The sequence below is a fragment of the Glycine max genome, chromosome 13, assembly GCF_000004515.6.
Source record: "Glycine max cultivar Williams 82 chromosome 13, Glycine_max_v4.0, whole genome shotgun sequence".
Classification (NCBI taxonomy): domain Eukaryota; kingdom Viridiplantae; phylum Streptophyta; class Magnoliopsida; order Fabales; family Fabaceae; genus Glycine; species Glycine max.
Genome location: NC_038249.2, coordinates 9606585 through 9630578, shown reverse-complemented (window position 1 = coordinate 9630578; position 23994 = coordinate 9606585). Strand labels below are relative to the sequence as shown.

The 23994-nt window shown below is 29.2% G+C and overlaps 2 protein-coding genes across 3 annotated transcripts; both read left to right on the top strand.

Moving 5' to 3' along the window:
• The first annotated feature begins 5414 nt into the window (after positions 1–5414).
• On the top strand, positions 5415–9347 carry LOC100792548 (LEAF RUST 10 DISEASE-RESISTANCE LOCUS RECEPTOR-LIKE PROTEIN KINASE-like 2.2). Of its 2 annotated transcripts, XM_006593750.4 has the most exons (4): positions 5415–6387; positions 6895–6927; positions 7724–7747; positions 8010–9347. In XM_006593750.4, the coding sequence occupies exons 1-4, from the start codon at positions 5610–5612 to the stop codon at positions 9248–9250; spliced, it is 2076 nt and encodes a 691-aa protein (XP_006593813.1). In that variant the 5' UTR covers positions 5415–5609; the 3' UTR covers positions 9251–9347. The 2 variants fall into 2 exon arrangements, with proteins under 2 accessions (XP_006593813.1, XP_014621916.1); XM_014766430.3 differs by lacking the exon at positions 6895–6927.
• A 5322-nt stretch (positions 9348–14669) lies between these two features.
• Positions 14670–18969, top strand: LOC106794110 (LEAF RUST 10 DISEASE-RESISTANCE LOCUS RECEPTOR-LIKE PROTEIN KINASE-like 2.5). The gene is made up of 4 exons (XM_006593747.4): positions 14670–15674; positions 16278–16310; positions 17076–17099; positions 17529–18969. Exons 1-4 carry the CDS (start codon positions 14864–14866, stop codon positions 18782–18784), a joined length of 2124 nt encoding a protein of 707 aa, XP_006593810.1. The 5' UTR covers positions 14670–14863; the 3' UTR covers positions 18785–18969.
• The last annotated feature ends 5025 nt before the right edge of the window (positions 18970–23994 follow it).

Here is a 23994-nt window from a genome sequence, read left to right as displayed (position 1 = left end):
ATATATTTCATTTATAAACACTGCTCATGAATTCTACAATACCACGACCTCACACTCATGTTTCAAACATGTTTAACACAATTGCGCTACAATTTAACACTGGTTCCTAATTAGGAACCTACACCTTCTCTTTAACACTGCACATAAACACTGGTCGGGTTATTGTATAATTCATAGCTCACAATATAATTAATGTAACATCAAGTGTTAAACACATCCACTTATTCACAATCGAATATCATGTCCACACTATAACATCTCATAACATCACATCAACCATCTCATAACATTCCTGATGATATTCATAAGGTACAACACACACATGTTCATCAAATTTAACCATAATATTCACAAACTCCAACACTTAATAATTTTTGGAATCATACTATAACACTCTACAATATTATTTACGTAAATTATTAATATAAATAACTAGCTTTCTATATATAAGCTAGCATACATCATATTGAATCACAAATATCAAAGCAAGCTTTCAATGCACAAATTCTAAATAATTATATGAACACTTTAGTCAATTTCAATTATGACATTAATTTTTTAAATTATATATAAAAACCTAAAGAAAACAAGAAAAAGAGAAAATACAAAATCAATATCTCTCTCTAAATTTTTCCTTACTTTATTTAATCAATTCATATTAATTAGAAAAATGCTCGATTTATAGGGTTCACGCTCAACACAATCGCATATCAATTTCACAACAATTGGTATGCCAAACATATATAATTCACTGTAATAATTATAAGGATAAAATGAAAATTGCAAAAACACCCCAAAATTCATTCCAATTGATATCTCTAAGGATCCCTACCTATGTTCTCACTAATCCCCAATTGTGAATAACTCATCTCTTACCCCTGAGCGGACTCACGTGTCTTCAGCCAGCGATAATAGCATCTCTAGCGTTTTCCTGAGATTCCTTCAGTTATTCCTCCGACTGCTCTGATAGAATTCTCAAACGTCAAATTGACGGAGAATAGATTAAAACCTCCACTTGTACTATTGTACTGTCTTCATGCGATTCCTTTTTCTCCCTCCATGAATATTATCTTGCAAATCCCAATGGTGAAAGTTTGCGCAATTAAATTTCTAACAACATATCCAAATTTCATGAAAATCCAACGGTTAACGAAACCGGGATCATAGTTTTACCGAGGCAGTTTTAGGTTTCTGCGGGAAATTAAAAGACTACAAGCGAAGGGTTTTAATTTAAGCTCAGACATGATTTTCAAATTCCCAACGGTGACAATACTCAGAATTGGGTTGTAAACCTGGTATTTAAATTTCACAACGATCCAACGGTGAATGAGTCCGAGATCATCGTTTTTCTGGGACAGGTTTAGTGAGCTGCGGGAAAAAGAAAGGGTTTTGAGAGAAGAGGGGGAAAAACGAAAATGAGAGGCAGAGGAGGCTGAGGAGTCAGTCTGAAAAACCTAGCATGTTGCTATTTATAGCTAGGGGCATTTACGACCTATCATTTACTCTATTTATTTATTTTTATTTATTTTTATTATTTTTACTAAAAAACTTTTTAAATTTATTTATGAAAAAAAATGGGATGTTATAGTTGACATAAAGTATTTGGTTGTTAAATAAAGAATTTAGAAAATATATATTTGTATAGAACATATAGGAACCCATTGCATGCTAGCTGATCCACTTACTAAAGGTATGACACTTAAAGTTTTTCATGAGCACACTGTTCATATGGGTCTAATTCCTGATAATACTTTAGTTTAGTGGGATTCTTACTTATGTTTTATTCTTATGGTTTACAAACATTTTGTTGTTTGGATTTTCCGCAGAAATAAAGTTAAAGTTTATCATTTCATTATCACCTTGTTTTATTTGCAATATTTATGTTGTGTTTGGATAGATCTATATAAAGAATAAAGTTTGGACTAGTTGGAAATAGGCATGACTAAGATCATATTGCATGTAATTTTGATGTTGCTTATCCATATTGACCTATGTCATTGAGTGTACTGATGTGATGATCATTGAGATCTAGTTATATTTTCTATAGTGACGAAAGCCGCAATGAGTCTATTATTGATACATGAGATGAACTAGGTTGTTAAGGTGGAAGTTTAAAGGTAAATAGCAAACAAATGTGCGCTTAAGGATTTTTTATATAATTGTTACAATATGTAGTCCAAGTAGAAGATTGTTGGAATTTTTTATTCCAATAATTAATATAGACTAATATTATAAAACAATTATATTAGTTATTTATTATTAATGATTTTTATTTTATGTGATCAAATTAAGTGAGCTTATTAGACAACTAAGTCAGATGATATGGACTTAAATGAGCATATGTCATTGTTGATCTATTAGGGGATAATGAGAACCCTATTAGGTTATGATCCTCAATATACCGAACCGTCAAATATAGTTTCTCTTCTCCACATCTGAAGAGTTACGAAGGTCCTATTAAGGAATAAAGAAGTTCTAGTTGAGTAAGAACCATGAAGTCACTAGTTACGCTATTAGCCGATTATATGTCCTGTAATAGATCCTAAGAAGAGTACATAGATCAGAAATCACCTACGGATTCAAATTCTGCTACGTTTGTTTGATCAGACATTATGGATCCAGACTTTCCTAAAACTCTTCTTGATAATTTAACGTAATGTGTTCCTGATGGTTATATTGATATTTTATAAGGATCCTCTAAAATTCTAATATTGTCTCCCCCATAGAATTATGATAGAGAAAGTGAAACTCAAACATATACCACCACAAACTTGACCTTACCAAATTCTTTGAAATTAAATTTAAACCTGCATTAAGTTGCACAACACTGACTTTAATGGATTTTTCTAGTCCACAAGTCCAAAAAGGTGTGCTGGACTTTTGGATATAGTGTGTGGAATTAGGGGTGGGTAAGCGGGTCAGCCCACACTGCATAAGGCCCGCCCGCACTGGCATCAAATTGGGTCAGCCTACCTCGCATTCTTACATGGACCTAATAAATGGATCCATTTTCGCTCCTGTGGACCCCACGGGTCAAACGGGCCGGTCTGTGGGCCTAATTTTAAATGAATTCCAATTTCAACAAAAATGTAACACAACCAAATTAAGTTCAACACAAATGTAAATAAAATCTCAACAATTAGTCAATTACATCAATAAAATAAATAATATCTTAACAAAAGAAAATCCAAGCAATAAATCTAAAATATGAAACTTAAACATCTCCAACAACAAATGATTCCATATTTGAAGTAGAGCCTTCTCCATCTCCACATCTTCATCTTTTTTTTTCTAAAACTCAAAACAATAATGAATATTAGAATCAACTCAAGTTAAGTGATTAAAATTAAGACAACAATTATTACACATTATTTACCTTGCTTATCAAATCCTAGTAACCAATTTTTAGTACATATCAAGGCTTGCACGTTGTCAGCAAGAAGCCTAGTTCGATATTTGTTAAGCACCCGTGAACCAATACTAAATGTCGATTTGGAAGCCACAATTGTAATTTGGATGCATAAAATATCACAAGCCAACAATGAAAGATCTGAATTAAGCGGGATTCTCAAGGTGCTGTGTAGTTGGTGGGATTCTTAAACCATGGATTAAACAAACTTACGGACAACCCGCAGACCTTGCACAGTCCACTAGTTAAGTGGGACGGACCCAAAAAATTTTGCATAATCATGAACTATTTAAAAAAATTAGTCCATTACTCGCGTAGACACGAACCCCACGAGTTAGTCCATGGGCACAAACCCGTTTACCCACCCGTATGTGGAATTGCTCTAAATCTACGTTGTCCTATACCTTCTACACATAATACCACAGAAAAGTCTAGCCAAAGACAAATGAATGATACATGTGACAATAACTAAAGTTTGTTCAAGGAAATGTGTGAATGACTTATAAGTTTATGCATGAACTATTTGTAGATAATTTATAACAAAATAAATGTCATTTTTGACCCAGAGAGAAGAGCTATTCGTCCAATTCAGAAAAAAAAAAAAAGAAAGAACATTGTTGGTCCATATATATATATATATATATATATATATATATATATATGAGCTAGAAAACACCTCCAAGACATGAAAAATCAAAACAGGCCTAGCGCATTTGATTCGGTGCCACTAGCTGCATACAGGATAATTGATTTGGTGCTTCTTTACAAAAATAAAAATAAAAACTGATTCGGTGCTTATGCAAATTCTTGACGCTTACGTGTTTCATTAGCTTTCACATCTTCCATCCTTCAAATCTCATCCTCTTCACAAAAATTCAAAAAGCCTAACGTCTCACTATCACTGTTAATGTTTACCTCCAATATTAATTAAAACCTTCCAAGCCCAACCACGTGAAAATTGACCGAAACCTTAGAAGAACTCTTCAAACCCGTGTTGATTTTTCCAAGACTTAATACCCCCTCAGGGACGTAAGCCCACAAGACAAGTTAAAGTCTACGTAATCACACATTCTTTTAATATTGGAAAAATGAGGTCCCGTAAGTCCATGTCTTAAATGTCAATAATTACTATCGCGTATGTATGTAAAATTCAAATATAAAGTTCCAGAATTTTAATAAGCTCTTACTGTACTCCAATAATTTCAACCTATAAGCTCGGGAAAACTATCACTTTCCGCGTTATATATAATAACTAAAATTAGCTGCATTATTGGTTCAATTTCATTTAGAGTACGGTTGCATAGAAAATTTTAGTTGAGAAAAGTAATTTATCAGAAAATTTTAGTTGAGAAAAGTAATTTATCATAAAATTTGAATTTTTGTAATTTAGAATTTATTGTTTGGATGTTTTTTTATGAAAAATTTAAAATTTTGGAATTTTAAAATAGAATTTTAAATAACTAAAAATTTGGGATTTCAATTTCCTTCTAAAAGGTAAGAAATTGAAATTTTCTTCTTATATTCTTCTTCAAGAAACAAGAAACATCGTCTGAGCTCCTAAGATATCGATCGGGTGTGAACATAGGAGAACACGTATAACTAGCACACCAATTATATTTTCTTTTTTTTTTTCATTCATTTTTTTCATCCTCATAATTTTAATTTTTTTTATCCAAACATAAAATTTTGAAAATAAAAGAATTTCAATTGAAGTATTTGAAATTCTTAGAATTTAAAATTTCTCATAATTTTAAATTTCTGCATTCAAATACACTCTTAATTCCACAAAGTAAAGGTGTATGCAAATGAAGTCCCAAACATTATCTCTATCAATTCTTGTTAGTCGAACCCTTTAATAAAAGAAGATCACTTATCTAATAATTACTTCAAGTCAAATATGTTTAACCATAAAATTCTTAAAGAATGAACGATAGAAAAGTATATACATTTTGTTGATATAGGTAATACCAATTAATTCTTTTAAAACATCATCAATCGTACAATCTAATACTTGTAGTCTCTAAATCTTTCTCATTCCAATGTGATTCAATTGGAATTTTAGATAATGCAATAATGGTGAAATTAATTTAAGATGAGTAGAAAGTAAAAAAGAAAGATATTAGGACAGAAATTTTTTCTTTAAATATCGACTTTGTATGCACTATGCACTTAAAGGTGAGCGAGAAACAGTTTGAGCGTCATGTGGAGACAGAGCGCTTTATTGGTGTTCGTGTTATTACTAGTCCAGCAAATTTGTGCTACCAGTGAGCAAGAGCATGCTTGCCCCCCTTCTTCCTGTGGCAAAATCACCCACATAACTTATCCATTTCGATTAACAGGCGACCCAAAAGGTTGCGGTGACAAATGGTATGAGCTAGCTTGTGAAAATAATGTTACGGTGTTATATTTGTACTCTGGAAAATATCATGTGCAGGCTATCAACTACAACAATTTCACAATCCGTGTGGTGGATCCGGGTGTTCAACAGCCATATTGCTCCTCCATTCCTCGCTACTTCTTGTCTCAATCAAATTTCAGTGCAATTGATGAAGGGGATCCATACCTAGCCTTTCAAAATCGAGATTATTCTTGGGAGTACGTTTTCCAGCATATAGTTTTCTTAAATTGTAGGCATGCAGTGATTGACAATGAGAAGTATGTGGAAACTGATCCTTGCATCAAGTGGCACTCCAAAGGGTACATATACGCTATTGCTGGTGACTTAATAGCAAAGGACTTTGAAGTTGGTTGTGAGGTAAAGCTGGTTGCTCCCACATCATTGTGGGGTTTGGATACATACACTCAGATGCACAGAGCGCTTATCTATGGATTTGAGCTTTCATGGATGAATCTCGCCTGTGAGGATTATTGTGGAAATCCCTCCTGCACATTTAACTCTTCCAGTCAGATGCTTGAATGCTCCTCCCTCCGCGTCTGCCGCAATTTCGTGGTGGGATGGCAGTACCTTACTCAATGTGGTAAAGGATGTAAAAATTATTAATTAATCATTTTCGTTAGTATATACTATGAGTTTCTCGTGATCATTTGCAAAATTTGAAATATTTGTTTAAACCTTAAACATAACAATGTTTATTTTATTCCTTGCTTTGATCATTGCCATTTTACTCACTCATTTTGAACATCCAACCAATATATTAAATGTGAATTCTCGTACACTTTAAAAAAAAATCTTTGTGCACTCTATCAATATCCAATTATATTTCTTCAATTAACATTGTAAATAATATATATTTACAAATCATCAATAGAACAATCTTTAATCTGTTAAATAAAATCAGTTTTTAAACAAAAAAATGATTTATTAGTTTTATTTTTTTACCTGTGTCTATATGAACCCAAGGATTAAACAATTTTATTTTGTTTTGAATAAAAGATTTTAAACTGATAATGGGTATAAACTTTGACATATATGTTAATAGTCTTCTCTGTCTCGTTGTGATGAAATTGATTTTTTTTTTCAATAGGGATATGGTCCAAGCTGCAATCATATGCAGTAGGTAAGGATTTTGTAACCTTAATTTTTTGTTTTATAAGGACTCAAAATATATTGAAGTTTTTATAATAATTATTTCAAAAGTTATATCAAGAATAATTTTTTATTGGTTGATTTTATAAAATTATTTTGGGTTGTTAATAAGTATCTTAAGAAATTAAAACAAAAAATATTTATTATAAAAATTGTATATAAATGTAAAAAACATTCATAAATCATATAATTTTATGCCATTCAAATTTTTTTCTTCCTTTTACTTGCTTAATCATCATTTGTCAATTATTTTATTTGCATTGTCATTGCATGCATTACTATTAAACCTTACTACTAATCCATTAATCATCCTTCTTAAATGTATGTATATGTACGTGCAAGCTAGTTATTTAATACATACAGACGAATAGAGCCATTGGCTTGCATTTGAAACAATGACTTATGATTTCTTAGCATAATATAACATAATTCAACAATAAAGGTTAAACATCAAATTGTCCCTAGCTAGATTTGGAAGTAACTATTTATTTTTCTCCTTTCTATAAGAAAAGAAATTGATAACTACTAATCAATTTGGTCCTTGATGCAACATAATATTAGTAATGAAACTGACCCATATGCAAAATCCTCAACAACTAAATTGGTTGATATTTGTCAAATTTGATGGATAATAGAAATTTTAAGAACAAAATGGATATTCTACTTTAACAAATACCTTACTTATTGCATCTCACATTAACATTGTAATCAAACGATTCTTTATCACACTATTCACTCAAGTAAACCTTTTCTTTCTTTTTTTGCAGAAGCCGGTACTAATGTCTTAAGAGGTGAGTTCCTCTATTTTTATATGCTACACATAATATTAACCATGCAAAACATTTCACTAGAGTTAGTATGTGTTACAATAGTTTGACATTATTATTACTATTGATTATATGATGGTATGAACCACTTTGTGTCTTTGACTCTTCCAATAATTAAGAATATTCTAATATTAACATATTGTGCATATAGGTTTTATGATAGTCATCTTTTTTCCTTTATCATCCGTTATAATATAATAGTCACATTTTTTATATTAATTCACAGGATTGTTTGAAATTATAAGAGGACCAAACCCAGAACTTGAACATAAATTAGATGCGTATGTCTCACTATTTGTTATCTTTGGACACTACATTCTACCATTCTTGGCAAGCAAGTTTTTGTTTGGGATGACATTGTTTATTGTGCTTTTGATATACAAATGGAGAAAAAGGCATTTGTCAATATATGAAAATATTGAAAATTATCTGGAACAAAATAACCTGATGCCTATTGGATACTCATACAAAGAAATTAAGAAGATGGCTAGAGGTTTCAAGGAGAAATTGGGTGGAGGAGGCTATGGCTTTGTATTCAAGGGAAAGTTGCGTAGTGGGCCTTCTGTGGCAATTAAAATGCTACATAAAGCAAAAGGTAATGGCCAAGACTTTATTAGTGAAATTGCAACAATTGGAAGAATACATCATCAAAATGTAGTACAACTAATTGGATATTGTGTTGAAGGCTCAAAACGTGCCCTTGTTTATGAATTCATGCCCAATGGATCTCTTGACAAATTTATTTTTCCCAAAGATGGAAATATACATTTAACATATGACGAAATATATAATATAGCAATTGGAGTAGCTCGTGGGATTGCTTATCTCCATCATGGGTGCGAGATGAAAATATTGCATTTTGATATCAAACCCCATAACATCCTTCTTGATGAAACATTCACCCCAAAGGTCTCTGACTTTGGATTGGCAAAACTATATCCAATAGATAATAGCATTGTGACTAGGACAGAGGCAAGAGGGACAATTGGATATATGGCTCCAGAATTATTTTATGGAAATATTGGAGGAATATCCCACAAGGCTGATGTTTATAGCTTTGGGATGCTTTTGATAGATATGACAAATAAGAGGAAGAACCCAAATCCCCATGCAGATGATCATTCAAGTCAACTTTACTTTCCTACTTGGATTTATAATCAACTTGAAAAAGAGACAGATATAGAAATGGAAGGTGTCACAGAGGAGGAAAAGAAGATGATCATTGTTTCACTTTGGTGTATACAGTTGAAACCAAGCGATCGCCCCTCAATGAACAAAGTAGTGGAAATGCTTGAAGGAGATATTGAAAGCCTAGAAATACCTCCAAAGCCTTCTCTATATCCACATGATACAATGGAAAATGATCAAAGCATCTACTCTAGTCAAACAATGTCAACGGACTTCATTAGTTCTTCTAGTTATTCCAAGGAAATTGTGACTAATCCTTTGGTAGAGGATGTTATTTGATAATGCACAATAGTTATGTATTTGTATTCACCTTATTGTCTTGAACACCTGTTCATCTAAAATATTTATTTTATCTAAAAGATTTCCTATTGTTTTATCTTTCAAAGTTTTAAAAAATGGGTTACCAAAATTTAAGATTTTGTTCAAATTAAAGTTCCCTGATATGTAATCATGATTCATGATATAAATTGATTCTACTTGAATGTGTATGTGTTACTTGTAAGTTTTAGCATATAATTCTACCAAAGCTATGATTGTGTTATAAGCTAGCAATGTAGGCTTACACCGTAAAAATGGGTAGACAATAAAAAAATTTATGAAATTAATGATAACTAGTAATTATGAGATATAAGGTTGATTCAACCATATAGAAGGAAGATGAAAAAGATTATGAGTAAAAAATTTCAACTCTTATTTCTAATAAAATTAACTTACAAACTAATATTTATCAATAAAAAATTATAATTAGTAATTACTAATTAGAATTAAAACCCTATAAAAAAATTAATTAATTCAAACATTTTTTGCAAAAAGTGTCTCAATTAGTTCTTAGAAAAAATTTAAAATTATTATTTTAAGCACATTTATATGACTTGAAAAAAAAATTTAAACCTCTCTTACTATTTTTACTATCTCATCCTGTTATGCGATTTTCTAGGAACAAATAATTTATTTTATCATTTCTTAGGCCCCGTTCCAAACAAAGTATTAAAACTCGAAACTAGAATTTTGAAAATTTTCATCTGATTTTCCTGAATAATTAAAAAATTAGTTCAATTAACTAAAAGTAGGGCTCTCATATGGACATCAATAGGTTCTATAATAGTGTTAAGAAATTTAATATTTGGGAATTACTTCGGTGTAGATTATAAATAACCCACACTGATTGATAATTCAATTTATGCATTTATTTAATGACATGTAGCTACTTTTGCTATGTCATATAATGAACTTTAAGTCTAATCAAATATTATTTAATTAATTTTGAATTAATTCAAACAAATCTAACAAGATATTGTTATATCAAATTTAAATTAATTTAATAATATATAAAGCTAATTGTATTTAATGAAGTAAAAATGAATTGTTAAATTGCTTGCATTAATATATTAATTTTATAATTTCAAAAATTAAAATTAAGTTTATAATATGTATTACGAAATTAGATTCATACAAAGTTGTTAATTAGACATAATCAAATTTAAAATACCTGATTATATTAAAAAAATAATTTAATTACATGCATTAATGATATTCAATATACAATTTTAAAAAATATTTCTAATAAAAATTTGAATATATATATATATATATATAATATTTTGTGGAAATATTAATTCATAAAGATATTTAAAAACTCAACATGATTAAAAAAATCGTGAATGTCATTAAATAAAAGTAACTATTCATAAATTTAATAATATTTAATATACAATTTTAAAAAATATTTCTAATAAAATTTTGAATATATATATATATATATATATATATATATATATATATATATATATATATATATAATATTTTATGGAAATATTAATTCATAAAGATATTTAAAAACTCAACATGATTAAAAAAATCATGAATGTTATTAAATAAAAGTAACTATTCATAAATTTAATAAATTTAGTTTTTTAAAATAAAATTAATAAATTTAGCTAACTAAATTAAATAAATTCCTTTTAATTTTTTAATTATTATTGGATACAAAGCATATTATAAAAACGGAATTAATGAATATAAAAAAAGGCTCCTGTGTACTATATTAATCTTTACTATCTAGCCATAATTATTAGTTAAAATAAATTATTATAGTAACATTATATTTTTCGTAATGTCTAGTTAAGTGATTTTAATTAGACTACAAGAATAATTTAATTTAATTTAAATATATGAAACTAATTAATTATAAGGTGATGGTTTGTGATGCTTTTTATTTATATATATATATATATATATATATATATATATATATATATATATATATATATATATATTATAATTACATAGGTGAAAATCTTGTTTTAGGGGTGAATAATAAGTTTTTGAATGGTTTGACCCAGATGAATGAAGCTTGAGTGATAGGAATTAAGTGGGTGGGTTTAGGAAGCACGGAAAAAAAAATGTCTTTGTTTACGGTTTGTTCTGGGAATTGGAAGAATTCACCAGAAATGTATTTCATTTCTGGTGACTTATTATGACTGTCACAAATGGTTCCTCTTTATTTGAAGTTTTTGCATGCTTAAGTTTTACATCTTATTTTAGGATATATCATGTTTGAGACGAGAATGTAAGACTCCTTGAGGAAATTGAATTTGGAGGAAAAGGAAACACAATGAGTGTTGTCTGTAAAGAATAACACGTTATTGATAATAGATAAGTCTTTGTACTTACCATTGTTCAAAAAATAGATATGATAATTAAATAATGATGTTACTCCTAACATTATTAAAAGACAAGACAACACTAAGATTCTCAAGCATCACCTAAAGTTCAAACTCAATAAACTCAAGAAGTGTCATTAAGAAGATCCACCAAAGAAAGGAAAAATGTAATTTGATATGATTATGTCATATTTTTTTAAGAACATGAATATGATATTAGGTTAACTGAGAAGGTTTAATTGACCTTAGTCAAGTCATGTTGTGCTCTAACTCTCAAGTGAATTGATGTCATAAATGATGTAATAAAACCAATGGTTGAACATGACATTTGGGATATCATCAAATTGCCTTGTTTAAGATAATCTAAAGTCTATGATATGTAAACTAAAGAAATCCATTTATGCTTTAAACAAGTATCTCATCTATGATATATTACAAAATTCATCAAGATTATCTCTTATGATGTTGAGGAAAATTTGGTTGATGATTGTGTATGGTAAAAGTTTAGTTTGAGTAAATTTATTATTTTGGTATTATATGTTGATGACATCCTAGTATCATCATATGACTTGTTGTTGGAAAACAATTATATTACAATTTATCATGAATGCTTAAGTTTTTTTGTATTGTCCTGGAATATTTTTTGTGGGAGTCCTAAGGTGATATATAAGTAATTTTGGTATGCAATACTAGAAAGTAGTAAAGCGCATTACGCATTAATTAAAGAGAATAAGAAACTATATGTTTTCATATTGAAAGTCTAAAAATTTAGAGATTATTGAATATTTTGACTTTGATTTTTTTGGAATGTCTTAATAACAATCATTCCACATAAAGATCCACATTTAACTGTGTTGGTGGAATTAGTTCGGTGTAAATTATAAATAACCCACACAGGTTGATAATTCATGCATTTGTTTATTGACATGTTGCTGCTCTTGCCACGTCGTATAATGAACTTTAAGTTTAATCAAATATTATTTAATTAATTTTGAATTAATTCAAATAAATCTAACAAGATATTATTTTATCAATTTTAAATTAAATTAATAATATATAAAGCTAGTTATGTTTAATGAAGTAAAAAATGAATTGTTAAATTGCTTGCATTAATATATTAATTTTATAATTTCAAAGATTAAAAATTAAGTCTATAATATATATTACAAATCAAATTCATACAAAGTTGTTGATTAGACATAATCAAATTTAACATACCTTAATTATATTGAAAAAAGAATTTAATTACACGCATTATTGATATTCAATATACAATATTTAAAAAATATTTCTAATAAAATTTTGAATATATATATATATATATATATATATATATATAAAATATTTAGTGGAAATATTAATTTATAAAGATATTTAAAACCTCAACATGATTAAAAAAAATCATGAATGTTATTAAATAAAAGAAATTATTCATAAGTTTAATAAATTTAGTTTTTTATAAAAAAAATAAATTCAGCTAACTATATTAAATAAATTTATTTTAATTTTTTTAATTATTCTGTTGGGTTAGTTACCAACAAGTTGTTAATACCATTAGTTTGTTGAGTTAGTTATGCATGTAAATAATTATAGTATATAAGAGTTGCATGAATGAATAAAAGGCATGCAGAAAAGCTTAGAATTAGTATAAACTTTCTTAGGAGGAGCCTTGCTTGGAAGAAAGGCACTACCCCACCCTCTGTCACATAACAGTCAAGGTGCCGTGCACGCATATGAAGTTCCAAGCATTGTCTCCCCCACACAATTATGACAGAGAAAGTGAAACTCAGACATATACCGATACAAACTTGACCTTATCAAATTCTTTAAAATTTAAACCTGCATTAAGCTGTCAGCACTGGCTTTAATAAATTTTTCTAGTCCCCGAGTCCAAAAAGGTGTGCTGACTTTTGGATATAGTGTGTGTAATTGCTCCTAAATCTACGTTGTCCTTTACCTTCTACACATAATACTACAGAAAAGTCTAGCCAAAGACTAATGAATGATACCTGTGACAATAACTAGTTTGTTCAAGGAAATGTGTGCGTGACTTATAAGTTTGTGCATGAAATATATGTAGATAATTTGTAACAAAATAAATGTCATTGTTGACCCAGTGAGAAGAGCTATTCGTCCAATTCAAGAAAAAAAAAAAAGAAAAAGAAGAAAGAACATTGTTGGTCCATATATATATATATATATATATATATATGAGCTAGAAAACACCTCCAAGACTTGAAAAATCAAAACATGCCTAGCGCATTTGATTCGGTGCCACTAGCAGCATACAGGATAATTGATTTGGTGCTTCTTTACAAAAATAAAAATAAAAATTGATTTGAATTCTTGACGCTTACGTGTTTCATTAGCTTTCACATCTTTCGTCCTTCAAATCTCATCCTCGTCACAAATATTCAAAAGCCTAACGTCTCGCTATCACTGTTAATGTTCACCTCTAATATTAATCCAAACCTTCCAAGCCCAACTACGTGAAAATTGACCGAAATCTCAGAAGAGCTCTTCAAAATCGTGTTGATTTTTCCATGACTTAATACTCCCTCAGGGACGTAAGCCCACAAGACGTACAATTCCTTGCACTCATTATGAGCGCTGCCACTTTTGATAAGAAGAAGCATTAACAATAGCGTGATCAAGTCAAAGTCTACGTTATCACACATTCTTTTAATATTGGAAAAATGAGGCCCCGTAAGTCCATGTCTTAAATATCAATATTTATAAGCATACATTTATTTTCCTATCGGTTCCAGAATTTTAATAAGCTCTTACTGTAGTCCAACAATTCCAACCTATAAGCTCGGGAAAACTATCACTTTCAGTGTTATATATAATAACTAAAATTAGCTGCATTATTTGTTCAATTTCATTTAATTTTACAAAGTAAAGGTGATGTATATGAAGTCCCAAGCATTGTTTCCATCAATTCTTATTGGTCAAAATCTTCCATGGAAGTTATTCATTCCATAATTACTCAAAATCAAACATGTTTAATTATAAAAATTTTAAACGATTTACTATCAAAAAATATAGTCTGTAAGTGTGATTCAATTGGATGTTACATAATACAATAATGGTGAAATTAATTTAAGATGTGTAAAAAGTAAAAAAAGAAAGATATTAGGACAGAAGTAACCTTACAATTTTTCTTTAAATATCGACTTTGATTTTGTATGCACTATGCACTTGGTGAGCGAGAAACAGTTTGAGCGTCATGTGGAGACAGAGAGCTTTATTGGTGTTCCTGTTATTACTAGTCCACCAAATTTGTGCTACCAGTGAGCAAGAGCATGCTTGCCCCCCTTCTTCCTGTGGCAAAATCACCCACATAACTTATCCATTTCGATTAAAAAGCGACCCAAAAGGTTGCGGCAACAGGTATGAGCTAGCTTGTGAAAACAATGTTACGGTGTTATATTTGTACTCTGGAAAATATCATGTGCAGGCTATCAACTACAACAATTTCACAATCCGAGTGGTGGATCCGGGTGTTCAACAGCCAAATTGCTCCTCCCTTCCTCGCTACTTCTTGTCTCCAACCAATTTCAGTGATGTTTATAGTTTCTTCGATAATGAGGTGGATCCATACCTAGCCTTTCAAAATCGAGATTATTCTTGGGAGCACGTTTTCCAGCATATAGTTTTCTTAAATTGTAGGCACGCAGTGATTGACAATGAGAAGTATGTGGAAACTGATCCTTGCATCAAGTGGCACTCCAAAGGGTACATATACGCTATTGCTGGTGACTTAATAGCAAAGGACTTTGAAGTTGGTTGTGAGGTAAAGCTGGTTGCTCCCACATCATGGTGGGGTTTGGATACAAATAATTCTTCATACACTCAGATGCACAGAGCGCTTCTCTATGGATTTGAGCTTTCATGGATGAATCTCGCCTGTGACCATCATTGTGGATATTCCACCTGCGCACTTGACACTTCCAGTCAGATGCTTCAATGCTCCCGTGGCAATTTCCTGGGAAGGGAGTACCCTCCTAAGTACCCTCCTGAGTACCCCACTGAACGAGGTAAATGTTGTAAAAATTATTAATTAATTTCGTTAGTTTATATTATGAGTTTCTCGTGATGATTTGCAAAATTTGAAATATTTGTTTAAACCTTAAACATAACACTGTTTATTTTATTTCTTGCTTTGATCATTGCCATTTTACTCACTCGTTTGAAACATCCAACCAATATATTAAATGTGAATTCTCGTACACTTTAAAAAAAAAATCTTTGTGCACTATATTTCTTCAATTCACATTGTAAATAATTTTACAGGTCAATAATTATATATTTACAAATCATCAATAGAACCATCTTTAATATGTTAAACCATATATATTTTTGCATTTGGTAAAACAAGGTTTCAAAAGTCTGTATTAATATTTTAATTTATATTTCTTATTCATCCCATTAATAAAATCATTTTTTAAACAAAAAATTAATTTATTAGTTTTATTTTTTTACCTGTGTCTATATGAACCCAAGAATTTAATAAAACATTTTATTGTTTTGATTAAAAGTTTTTAAACTGATAATGGGTATAAATTTTGACATGTATGCTAATAGTCTTCTCTGTCTCGTTGTGATGAAATCCGAAATTGATATTTTTTTTTTGTCAATAGGGAAATTGTCCAAGCTGCTATCATATGCAGAAGGTAAGGATTTTATAACCTTAAATTGAAGTTTTTATAATAATTATCTCAAAAGTTATATCAAGAATACTTTTGTATTGATTGATTCTATAAAATTATATTGGGTTGTTAATAAGTATTTTAAGACATTAAAACAAAAAATATTTATTATAAAAATTATATATAAATGTAAAAAAATTCATAAATAATATAATTTTATGTCATTCAAATTTTTTTTCTTCCTTTTAGTTGCTTAATCATCATTTGCCAATTATTTTATTTACATTGTCATTGCATGCATAACTATTAAACCTTAATACTAATCCATCTGATGAATCATCCTTCTTAAATGTATTTATATGTACGTGCAAGTTATTTAATACATACAGTCGAATAGAACCATTGGCTTGCATTTGAAACAATGACTTATATGATTTCTTAGTATAATATAACATAATTTAACAATATAAGTTAAACATCAAATTGATCCCTAGCTAGATTTGACCGTAACTATTTGTTTTTCTCCTTTCTATAAGAAAAGAAATTGATAACCACTAATCAATTTGGTCCTTGATGCATTAGTAACGAAACTGACCGCTATGCCAAATCCTCAACAACTAAATTGGTTGATATTTGTCAAATTTGATGGATAATATCAATTTTAAGAACTAAATTGATATTCTATTTTAACAAATACCTTACTTATTGCATCTCACATTAACATTGTAATCAAACGATTCTTTAATTATCACACAATTCACTCAAGTAAACCTTTTTGTTTGTTTGCAGGAGCTGTTTTTGCTGTCAAAATAGGTGAGTTAATTAGTATGTGTTATAATAGTTTGACATTGTTATTACTATTGATTATATGATGGTATGCACCACTTTGTGTCTTTCACTCTTCTAATAATTAAGAATGTTAGTTTAATTATTCATTTAGATATTTTAGTCACCAGAGTTTACATTTTAATTTCAAAAAGGTTTTTGTCGTTAAATTTTTTTAATTCCAATCTTTTGATAGAAACCTTTTGATAATTAAAATATAAACTTCGAAACTAAAAAATCTACTTATTAACTATAAGGACTAAAAGAGATAAGTTTAAAAATTATAAGAACTAGATGAGTAATTAAACCAAGAATCTTGTAAGATTAACAAATTGTGCATATAGGTTGTATGTTAGTCATCTTTTTTCCTTTATCATTGTTATAACATAATTACACATTGGTGATATTAATTCACAGGATTGTTTAAAGCTATAAGACACCCAGAATTTGAAAGTCGTCATTATTCTGCGTATGCATATCACTCAATAATATTTATTACCTTTGGACACTACATTCTACCATACTTGGTAGGCAAGTTTTTGTTTGGGATGACATTGTTTATTGTGCTTTTGATATACAAATGGAGAAAAAGGCATTTGTCAATATATGAAAATATTGAAAATTATCTGGAACAAAATAACTTGATGCCTATTGGATACTCATACAAAGAAATTAAGAAGATGGCTAGAGGTTTCAAAGAGAAATTGGGTGAAGGAGACTATGGCTTTGTATTCAAGGGAAAGTTGCGTAGCGGGCCTTTTGTGGCAATTAAAATGCTACATAAAGCAAAAGGTAATGGCCAAGACTTTATTAGTGAAATTGCAACAATTGGAAGAATACATCATCAAAATGTAGTACAACTAATTGGATATTGTGCTGAAGGCTCAAATCGTGCCCTTGTTTATGAATTCATGCCCAATGGATCTCTTGACAAATTTATTTTTACCAAAGATGGAAGTATACATTTAACATATGACGAAATATTTAATATAGCAATTGGAGTAGCTCGTGGGATTGCTTATCTCCATCATGGGTGCGAGATGCAAATTTTGCATTTTGATATCAAACCCCATAACATCCTTCTTGATGAAACATTCACCCCAAAGGTCTCTGACTTTGGATTGGCAAAACTATATCCAATAGATAATAGCATTGTGACTATGACAGCGGCAAGAGGGATAATTGGGTATATGGCTCCAAAATTATTTTATAAAAATATTGGAGGAATATCCCACAAGGCTGATGTTTATAGCTTTGGAATGCTTTTGATGGAGATGGCAAGTAAGAGGAAGAACCTAAATCCCCATGCGGATCATTCAAGTCAACTTTACTTTCCCTTTTGGATTTATAATCAACTTGGAAAAGAGACAAATATAGGAATGGAAGGTGTCACAGAGGAGGAAAATAAAATAGCAAAAAAGATGATAATTGTTTCACTTTGGTGTATACAGTTGAAACCAACCGATCGCCTCTCAATGAATAAAGTAGTGGAAATGCTTGAAGGAGACATTGAAAGCCTGGAAATACCTCCAAAGCCTTCTTTGTATCCACATGAGACAATGGAAAATGATCAAAGCATCTACTCTAGTCAAACAATGTCAACAGACTTCATTAGTTCTTCTAATTATTCCAAGGAAATTTTGACTAATCCTTTGGTAGAGGATGCTATTTGATAATGCACAGTAGTTATGTATTTGTATCCACCTTATTGTCTTGAACACTTGTTCATCTGTAATATTTATTTTATCTAAAAGATTTCCTATTGTTTTATCTTTCAAAGTTTTAAAAAATGGGTTACCAAAATTTAAGATTTTGTTCAAAGCTCCCTGCTATATAATCCTGATATAAACTGATTCTACTTGAATGTGTATGTGTTACTAGTAAGTTTTAGCATATAATTGTACCAAAGCTAGGATTGTGTTATAAGCTAACAATGTAGGCTTACACCGTAAAAATGGGCAAACAATAAAAAAATTTATGAAATTAATGATAATTAGTAATTATGAGATATAAGGTTGATTCGACAATTACAATGAAAATAGAAGGAAGATGAAAAAGATTATGAGTAAAAAATTTGAACTCTTATTTCTAACAAAATTAACTTACAAACTAATATTTATTGATAAAAAATTACAATTAGTAATTACTAATTAGAATTAAAACCCTATAAAAAATTAATTAATTCACACATTGTTTGCAAAAACTGTCTCAATTAATTCTTAGAAAAATTTTAAAATTATTATTTTAAGCACATTTATATGACTTGAAAAGAATTTTTAAACCTCTCTTGCTATTTGTACTATCTCATCCTGTTATGCGGTCTTCTAGGAACAAATAATTTATTTTATCATTTCTTAGGCCCCGTCCAGACAAAGTATTAAAAATCAAAACTAAATAGTACTTAGTATTATAAATGTAGCCTTGGGAATTAGAATTTTGAAAATTTTCATCTGATTTTCCTGAATAATTAGAAAATTAGTTCAATTAACTAAAAGTAGGGCTCTCGTATGTGCATCAATGGGTTCTATAATAGTGTTAAGAAATTTAATATTTGGGAATTACTTCGGTGTAGATTATAAATAACCCACACCGATCGATAATTCATGCATTTATTTATTGACATGTAGCTGCTTTTGCCATGTTATATAATGAACTTTAAGTCTAATCAAATATTATTTAATGAATTTTGAATTAGTTCAAACAAATCTAACAAGATATTGTTTTATCAATTTTAAATTAATTTAATAATATATAAAGCTAATTGTGTTTAATGAAGTAAAAACTGAATTGTTAAATTGCTTGCATTAATATATTAATTTTGTAATTTCAAAAATTAAAATTAAGTTTATAATATATATTACGAAATCATATTCATACAAAGTTGTTAATTAGACATAATCAAATTTAACATACCTGATTATATTGAAAAAAGAATTTAATTACACGCATTAATGATATTCAATATACAATTTTTAAGAAATATTTCTAATAAAATTTTGAATATATATATATATATATATATATATATATATATATATATATAATATTTTATGGAAATATTTAATTCATAAAGATATTTAAAACCTCAACATGATTAAAAAAATCATGAATGTTATTAAATAAAAGTAACTATTCATAAATTTAATAAATTTAGTTTTTTTAAAAAAATAATAAATTTAGCTAACTATATTAAATAAATTCCTTTTAATTTTTTTAATTATTATTGGATACAAAGCATATTATAAAAACCGAATTAATGAATAAAAAAGACTCCTATGTACTATATTAATCTTTTTATATCTATCCATATTTATTAGTTAAAATAAATTATTAAAGTAACATTATGTTTTTTGTAATGTCTAGTTAAGTGGTTTTAATTAGATTGCAAGAATAATTTAATTTAAATATATGTAATTAATTAATTATAAGGTGATGGTTTGTGATGTTTATATATATATATATATATATATATATATATATATATATATATATATATATATATATGATTATAATTACATAGGTGAAAATCTTGTTTTAGGGGTGAATAGTAAGTTTTTGAATGGTTTGACCTGGATGAATGAAGCTTGAGAGATAGGAATTAAGTGGGTGGATTTAGGAAGCACGTAAAAAAATGTCTTTGTTGACGGTTTTTTCTGGGAATTAGAAGAAACCACCATAAATGTATTTTTGGTGGCTTATTATGACCGCCACAAATGATTCATCTTTATTTAAAGCTAGCTCTCTGCATGTATAAGTTTTACAATCTCACTTTAAGATCATGTTTGAGACGAGAATGCAAGACTCCTTGAGAAAATTGAGTTTGGAGGGGAAGGAAACATAATGAGTGTTGTCTTTAAAGAATAATTTGTTATTGACAATAGATAAATCTTTGTACTTACCATTGTTCAAAAAACAGATATGGTAATTAAATAATGATGTTACTCCTAACATTATTAAAAGACAAGACAACACTAAGATTCTCTCTCAAGCATCACCTAAAGTTCAAACTCAATAAACTCAAGAAGTGTCATTAAGAAGATTCACCAAAGAAAGGAAAAATGTAATTTGATATGATTATGTCATATTTTTTTAAGAACATGAATATGAATGATATTAGGTTAACTGAGAAGGTTTAATTGACCTTAGTCAAGTCATGTTGTGCTCTAACTCTCAAGTGAATTGATGTCATAAATGATGTAATAAAACCAATGGTTGAACATGACATTTGGGATATCATCAAATTGCCTAAAAGTGTAAAACCCATAAGTTGTAGATATTATATAATCGAAAGAGATTCAATGGGTAATATTGAAATATATAAAGTTTGTCTTGTCATCAAAAGTTTTACAAGAAGGAAGTCAATGATCACAAAGAGACTTTCTCTCTAATTTTTTAGAAAGACTTTCATAGGACTATAATGACACTGCAGATCATTTTGATAATTGTTTTGCATAGATGGATGTAAAGATTATGTTTCTAAATGGAAATATTGATGAAATAATTTATATGGTGCAACCAGAAAACCTTGTTTAAGATAATCTAAAGTCTATGGTATGTAAACTATAGAAATCCATTTATGCTTTAAACAATTCTCTCGTCTATGATATTACAAAATTCATCAAGATTATCTCTTATGATGTTGAGGTAAATTTGGTTGATGATTGTGTATGCTAAAAGTTTAGTTGGAGTAAATTTATTATTTTGGTATTATATGTTGATGACATCCTAGTATCATCATATGACTTATTGTTGCAAAACAATTATATTACAATTTATCATGAATGCTTAAGTTTTTTTGTATTGTCCTAAAATAATTTTTTGTGGGAGTCCTAAGGTGATATATACCAACACTAGAAAATAGTAAAGCACATTATGCATTAATTAAAGAGAACAAAAAATTAAATGTTTTCATATCGAAAGTCTAGAAGTTTAGTGATCATAGGATATTCTGACATCGATTTTTTCAGAATGTCTTAATAGCAATCATTCCACATAAGGATCCATATTTAACCGTGTTGGTGGGGTTAATATTTTGTTATTCGACATCATACTAGAATTTATGATTGTTAAATTATTGTAACTAAATTTCCTGTTGTCGTTGCTAACATTAGGTAGTCATCAGTTGTTTATTGGGGCAATATCTTAGTGGTATTATTAAGGATTCAACCAAGTAAAAGTTTGTTGACATAAAGTATTTGGTTGTTAAATAAAGAATTTAGAAAATACAGATTTGTATAGAACATATAGGAACCCATTGCAAGCTAGCTGATCCACTTACTAAAGATATGATACTTAAAGTTTTTCATGAGCACACTGTTCATATGGGTCTAATTCCTTATAGTACTTAGTTTAGTGGGAATCTTACTTATGTTTGATATCTTATGGTTTACAAACATTTTGTTGTTTGGATTTTCTGCAGAAATAAAGTTAAAGTTTATCATTTCATTATCAGCTTGTTTTATTTACAATATTTATGTTGTGTTTGGATAGATCTATATAAAAAATAAAGTTTGGGCTAGTTGGAAATAGGCATGACTAAGATCACATTGCATGTAATTTTCATGTTGCTTATCCATATTGACCTATGTCATTGAGTGTACTAATGTGATGGTCATTCGGATCTAGTTATATTTGTTGTAGTGACGAAAGCTGCAATAATTCTATTATTGATACATGAGATGAACTAGGTTGTTAAGGTGGAAGTCTAAAGGTAAATAGCATACAAATGCACGCTTAAGGATTTTTTATATAATTGTTACAATATGTAGCCCAAGTAGGAGATTGTTGGAATTTTCTATTCCAATAATTAATGTGGGCTAATATTATAAAACAATTATATTAGCTATTTATCATTAATGAGTTTTATTTTATGTGATCAAATTAAGTGAGCCCACTAGACAACTAAGTCGATGATATGGACTTAAACCCTATTGGGTTATGATCCTCAATATACCGAGCCGTCTGATATAGTTTCTCTTCTCCACATCTGAAGAGTTACGAAGGTCCTATTAAGGAATAAAGAAGCTCTGGTTAAGTAAGAATCATGAAGTCACTGGTTACGCTGTTAGCCGATTATCTGTTCCGTAACATATCCTGAGAGTACATAGATCAGAAATCACTTACGGATTCAGATTCTGCTACGTTTGTTTGATCAGTCATTATGGATCCAGATATTCTTAAAATTCTTCTTGATAATCTAACGTAATATGTTCTTGATGGTTATATTGATATATTATAAGGATCCTCTAAAATTCTAATATTGTCTCCCCCACAGAATTATGATGGAGAAAGTGAAACTCAGACATATACCACCACATACTTGACCTTACCAAATTCTTTGAAATTAAATTTAAACTTGCATTAAGCTGCACAACACTGACTTTAATGGATTTTTCTAGTCCACAAGTCCAAAAAGGTGTGCTGGACTTTTGGAAATAGTGTGTGGAATTAGGGGTGGGTAAGTGGGTCAGCCCACTTTGCGTAAGGCCCGCCTGCATTGGCAGCGAACCGGGTCAGTCCACCTCGCATTCTTACATGAACCTAATAAATTGATTCATCCCCGCCCCGTGGACCCTGCAGGTCAAACGGGTCAGTCTGTAGGCCTAATTTTAAATGAATTTCAATTTCAACAAAAATGCAACACAATCAAATTAAGTTCAACACAAATATAAATAAAATCTCAACAATTAGTCAATTACATCAATAAAATAAATAATGTCTTAACGATAGAAAATCCAAGCAATAAATCTAAAATATGAAACTTAAACATCTCTAACAACAAATGATTCCATATTTGAAGTAGCTTGAGTTTTCTCCATCTCCACATCTTTATCTTCTTTTCCTAAAACTCAAAATAATAATAAATATTAGAATCAACTCAAGT